Source organism: Trypanosoma grayi (assembly GCF_000691245.1).
Source record: "Trypanosoma grayi strain ANR4 Tgr_241_V1, whole genome shotgun sequence".
Classification (NCBI taxonomy): Eukaryota; Euglenozoa; class Kinetoplastea; order Trypanosomatida; family Trypanosomatidae; genus Trypanosoma; species Trypanosoma grayi.
The window spans coordinates 16,294-21,457 of NW_008825860.1; the positions used below are offsets into that span (position 1 = coordinate 16,294).

Here is a 5,164-nt window from a genome sequence, read left to right on the forward strand (position 1 = left end):
GGGGGGGGTAAAGAGTGTTAAACGCATCGATGTTCCTTGGAGTAGAAATATATATTTCTTTGCTTCCTCCTGTGCTTTCTGTTCGGCGTGGAAATGTAGTAGTGTTTGGAAGGGAAAGAGACAAAAATAAATGGCCTCACAAGACGCCGAATCTTCACGTGCCGTTAAAACTGTTGATGCCGTTGCCGCTCGCACCGCAACGCACACACGCACCGGCGGAACTGCGACAGCACCAAGCACAGAGGATGTCGCTGATGCGCTGCCAGTTCAAAACGAATCCTGTCGTGGTAGTGTGAAGGAATCTCATCTGCCGGTGAGCAGCAGCGCGTCAGTAAGAGACACCGCGCTGCGCACCGTCCCATCGTGGCGCAGTGAGGAGCGGCGCTCGTCTGCGCTGTCGGAGGGGAGCAGGAGACGCACACCACCCCCCGCTGCGCACTCCCAGGATAAACCGCCCACCACCTTTGCGGAGGTTTCGCCGCACCGGTCAATGCTGCACCACGCCGCGCATCACGTGCCGCCTAATTACCACACTACTACGGATGTGACGGTGGAAGGTGAAATAAAACAACAAAGTGGCAGTGATAAAAGGAAAAATGTAAGAGTCAACTATGGTGACAGTTTTGACAATGATGAAGTGGACGAGACTGTGAGTGAGGAAGAGTACGATATCCACTCGTTGGGGGAGCGGCTGAATGATGTGGTGGAATGTTCACTACGGAGTGTTGCCTCCGTCGCACAGCGGGAGGAGGTGCACAGCACGATGGGCCGCGCAGCATTCCATATATTCAAGGGGAACGTTGGGGCCGGTGTCTTTTTGTTGCCCACGTACTATCAAGACGCAGGCTATGGACTCGGCGTCGTACTTTTTCTCCTCCTGGGAGTGTTAATGATTGACTGTGCGTTGGCTCTTCTCTACGCAAAACAAAAGATTAATCGTGTTGAAGTGCGAACGTATCCCGCCGTTGTCGAGTACGTCTTGGGTCGCAATTTGATGCACTTCACTAGGTTCTCACTTATATTTACCCAATTCGGCTTTTGCGTGGTGTACATTCAGTATGCCTCGTCCATGTTCGCTGCCCTATTCAATATTCAGCACATGTATGAAGCATTTGTGGTTCTTAGTGCATTGGTGGTGACGCCCATGACGTTTTTCTCTAACCGCATGGGCGCATTGGCGTATGCGTCAATGATTGCCGCGGTTTTTGTTGCAGTTGTGCTTGCAGGAGTGACCGCAGAGGAGGTAAAAAATTTGTCAACACAAGGGCTAGCTCCAGGAACGGCGTTTTTTGTCCCAACAATGCGGGTATTGGTGTTTATTTCAGGGCACATGTTTTCCCTCGAGGGCATCGGTGTTGTGCTACCCGTGGAGAACAGCATGGCGCCGGAGGACCGCCGGCGATTTCCCTCACTGGTGAAGTGGACGCTTACCAGTGTCGTGGCACTCTACTTTGTATTTGGTTTGCTCGGTTATATGGCATTCGGTGGGGCACTGCAGACCTCTGTAGTGCTCGCACTTCCGCCTAGCACCATGAAACGTCTGCTGCAGGTATTACTGGGTCTGAGTCTCATTTTCGGTTACCCCATTCAGTACGTGCCGGCGATTCAATTGGTCGACAGGGCCCTCGGCATCAATTTGCGGAGGAATCGTAAGGAGGCGTACCTTGTTCGTATCTCCCTAAATATTTTCTTTAGCGTACTTGCTGGCTCCATTGGTGCCGACACTATCAATGTCTTTGCGAGTTTTCTTGGGGCCTTCACCGGGGTGCACCTCATGATCACCATGCCAGTTTTGTTGGCTTTGTTAACTGATCGTGTTGTGGATAGTGGGAGACACAATGAGTTATCTGTTTCGGAGTATATTTCGCTCCTTTTTAAGCTTCCGGACGACGTTGCCGAACGCAGATGGTACTTTTACCTTTTGTTTGCAATGATTGTGTGGGTGGGTGGTACCTATTACACTTTTGCTTCAGTGTTTGGGTAGAAGGAACTTGTGACGCGTGACAATTCGTGACGAGGGGTTATTTGGGTGTAAGTGTTCTTCTTCATTTTTTTGTTTTTGTTTCCGGTTATACTGGTGTTGCTGACGGAGCAGTTGTCCGCACCTTTGGTTCGCGCGAGCGGGACAGCAGCGGTGACGTGGAGGTGGCGGCACGCAGGAAGAATGAAAGAAGACACTCACACACACATGCCCGAATGCACACACGTCCATACAGTGTGTGTGCGAGAGAGAGGGATAGAAAGGGCGAGCTATGGGGGGAGCGAGCTCCGTGCCTTCTTCTTGCATATTTGCGTATCTTCCATTCCCCCCACAGACTATCTCTCTCTCTTTCTGTCTTTGTGTGTGCTTTTATATATATATATACAGCATCTCATCTGAAGTGTGGGTACTGAGTTTGTCTCGTTCGCTTCTTTGATTGGGCGTGCTGTTGTAATATGCATTATTCCCCCTCCCCTCCCCCCTCCGTCACACACACACACACACACACATACATACATACACATACAGAGAGAGACGGTTTCTTTGTGCCTTCCACACTCCTCTTTTAATCTCTCCTTTTTGTCTACTGATGCCAACAAAACAAAGAAAGTGCATACAACCCAATTTATTCAGACGAAAAAGAATGTCGGCCCCCACAGAACCTCAAAAGACCCTGAAGCCCAATAAGCTCGTTGTTGATGATTTACAGGGCGATGACAATAGCCTGATAATAATGAACCCAAAACGCATGGAGGAGCTGAACATCTTCCGCGGAGATACAGTAATGCTTAAGGGCAAGAAACACCGCTCTACTCTCTGTATTGCTATGGAAGATGATGAATGCCAAGAGGGTATGATCAAGATAAACAAGTTGGCGCGTCGCAACATCCGCATTCACCTTGGTGATACCATTCATGTCAGCAGCTGTAAGAATGTTCCTTACGGCAACCGTGTTCACATTCTCCCGATAGATGACACAGTAAAGAACCTCACAGGTGATCTTTTTGAGACGTTCCTTAAGCCATACTTTTTGGAGGCCTACCGCCCTGTGAAAAAGGATGACTTGTTTATCTGCCGTGGTGCCATGCGTTCGGTGGAGTTCAAGGTGGTTGAGGTGGATCCAGGTGAATTCTGCATCGTTTCTCCAGATACAGTCATTCATTGCGAAGGCGACCCGATTCGTCGAGAAGATGAAGAGCGCCTTGATGATGTGGGCTACGATGATATTGGTGGCTGCCGCAAGCAGTTGGGGCAGATCCGCGAGATGGTCGAACTCCCCATTCGTCACCCTGAGCTCTTCAAGAACATTGGAATCAAACCTCCACGCGGTATTTTGTTGTACGGTCCGCCGGGCAGTGGCAAGACGCTGATTGCGCGTGCTGTTGCGAACGAAACAGGTGCGTTCTTCTTCTTGATCAATGGCCCTGAAATCATGAGCAAGATGGCGGGTGAGTCAGAGGGAAATCTTCGTAAGGCTTTCGAAGAGGCGGAGAAGAACGCCCCGTCTATCATCTTCATTGATGAGATTGATTCCATTGCTCCGAAGCGAGAGAAGGCGCAGGGTGAGGTGGAGAAGCGCATTGTTTCTCAGCTGCTTACACTCATGGACGGACTGAAGTCTCGTTCACAGGTCATCGTCATGGCGGCGACGAACCGACCCAATTCCATTGACCCTGCACTCCGTCGTTTTGGACGCTTTGATCGTGAATTGGATATTGGTGTACCAGATGAAATTGGCCGTTTAGAAATTCTCCGCATTCACACCAAGAACATGAAGCTCGATAAGGACGTCGACGTGGAGAAGGTAGCCAAAGACAGTCATGGATACGTTGGTGCTGATCTTGCACAGCTCTGTACGGAAGCTGCGATGCAGTGCGTTCGGGAAAAGATGTCTGTTGTCGATTGGGATGACGATACAATTGATGCAGAGGTGCTCGATTCCATGGCAGTAACAAATGATCATTTCCATGATGCGCTGTCGAAGACGAACCCCTCCGCGCTTCGTGAAACACACGTGGAGACACCCCACGTCACGTGGAGCGACGTTGGTGGTCTCCTCGATGTCAAGAGGGAGTTGCAGGAACTTGTGCAGTACCCAGTTGAGTTTCCGTGGAAGTTCGAAAAGTATGGCGTGTCACCACCTAAGGGTGTTTTGTTCTATGGCCCGCCTGGATGCGGTAAGACACTCTTGGCAAAGGCTATCGCCACCGAGTGTCAGGCAAACTTTATCTCTATTAAAGGTCCAGAATTGCTAACAATGTGGTTTGGTGAGTCAGAGGCAAATGTACGTGATGTCTTCGACAAGGCCCGCGCTGCCGCCCCGTGTGTTCTTTTCTTTGATGAACTGGATTCTGTCGCAAGGGCACGTGGTGGTGGCCACGGTGATAATGGTGCCAGTGATCGCGTCATCAACCAGATTCTCACAGAGATGGACGGCATGAACACCAAAAAGAATGTCTTCATTATTGGAGCCACCAACCGCCCAGATGTTCTGGACCCTGCCATTATGCGTCCTGGACGCTTGGATCAACTCCTCTATATCCCGCTGCCGGATAAGGCGTCGCGCGTGGCCATTCTCAAGGCGAATTTCCGAAAATCACCTCTGGCGGGAGAAGTGGATCTGGATCAGATTGCCGCAGCCACACACGGCTTCTCCGGTGCCGATCTTGCGGGAATCTGCCAACGAGCATGCAAGATGGCTATTCGTGAATCAATTGTGAAGGAGATTCAATTGGAGCAACTAAGGCAGGATGGCGCTCTCGACAGCAATCAAGACATCGATCCAGTGCCAGAGATCACCCGACACCATGTGGAGGAGGCTATGCGTGGGGCACGTCGTTCTGTCAGCGATGCAGACATCCGAAAGTACGAATTATTCGCTACATCTCTCCAGCAGTCACGAGCCTTTGGCAATAATAACCTCAACATTGGTGGCAACCGAAGCGGTGGCGACGAGGGTGGCAACGGCAGCGCAGGCAACAATGCTGGTGACGATGACCTCTACAGCTAACGAAAGGAAGAAGAAGCTGCCAGGAAGGTGGTGGCTGTGGGAGGTGCCGCCCAATTCGAAAAGTGCTTGGTCAAGTAGCCCTTCACTGCGGCGCACAAGGGGCGGCGGTGACAGAAGAAACAGATTTGGACTGTAGTATAACTGTTTCTGGTGCAATATATATATATATATAT

The 5,164-nt window shown here is 50.7% G+C and overlaps 2 protein-coding genes across 2 annotated transcripts; both read left to right on the top strand.

Moving 5' to 3' along the window:
* Positions 1–130: 130 nt before the first annotated feature.
* Positions 131–1,984, top strand: DQ04_02411090 (putative amino acid tansporter; the record flags this gene model as incomplete). The annotated part of the gene is made up of 1 exon (XM_009311858.1): positions 131–1,984. The coding sequence occupies one exon, from the start codon at positions 131–133 to the stop codon at positions 1,982–1,984; it is 1,854 nt and encodes a 617-aa protein (XP_009310133.1).
* A 640-nt stretch (positions 1,985–2,624) lies between these two features.
* Positions 2,625–4,991, top strand: DQ04_02411100 (putative Transitional endoplasmic reticulum ATPase; the record flags this gene model as incomplete). Its single annotated transcript, XM_009311859.1, has 1 exon — positions 2,625–4,991. The coding sequence occupies one exon, from the start codon at positions 2,625–2,627 to the stop codon at positions 4,989–4,991; it is 2,367 nt and encodes a 788-aa protein (XP_009310134.1).
* Between the last annotated feature and the right edge of the window lie 173 nt (positions 4,992–5,164).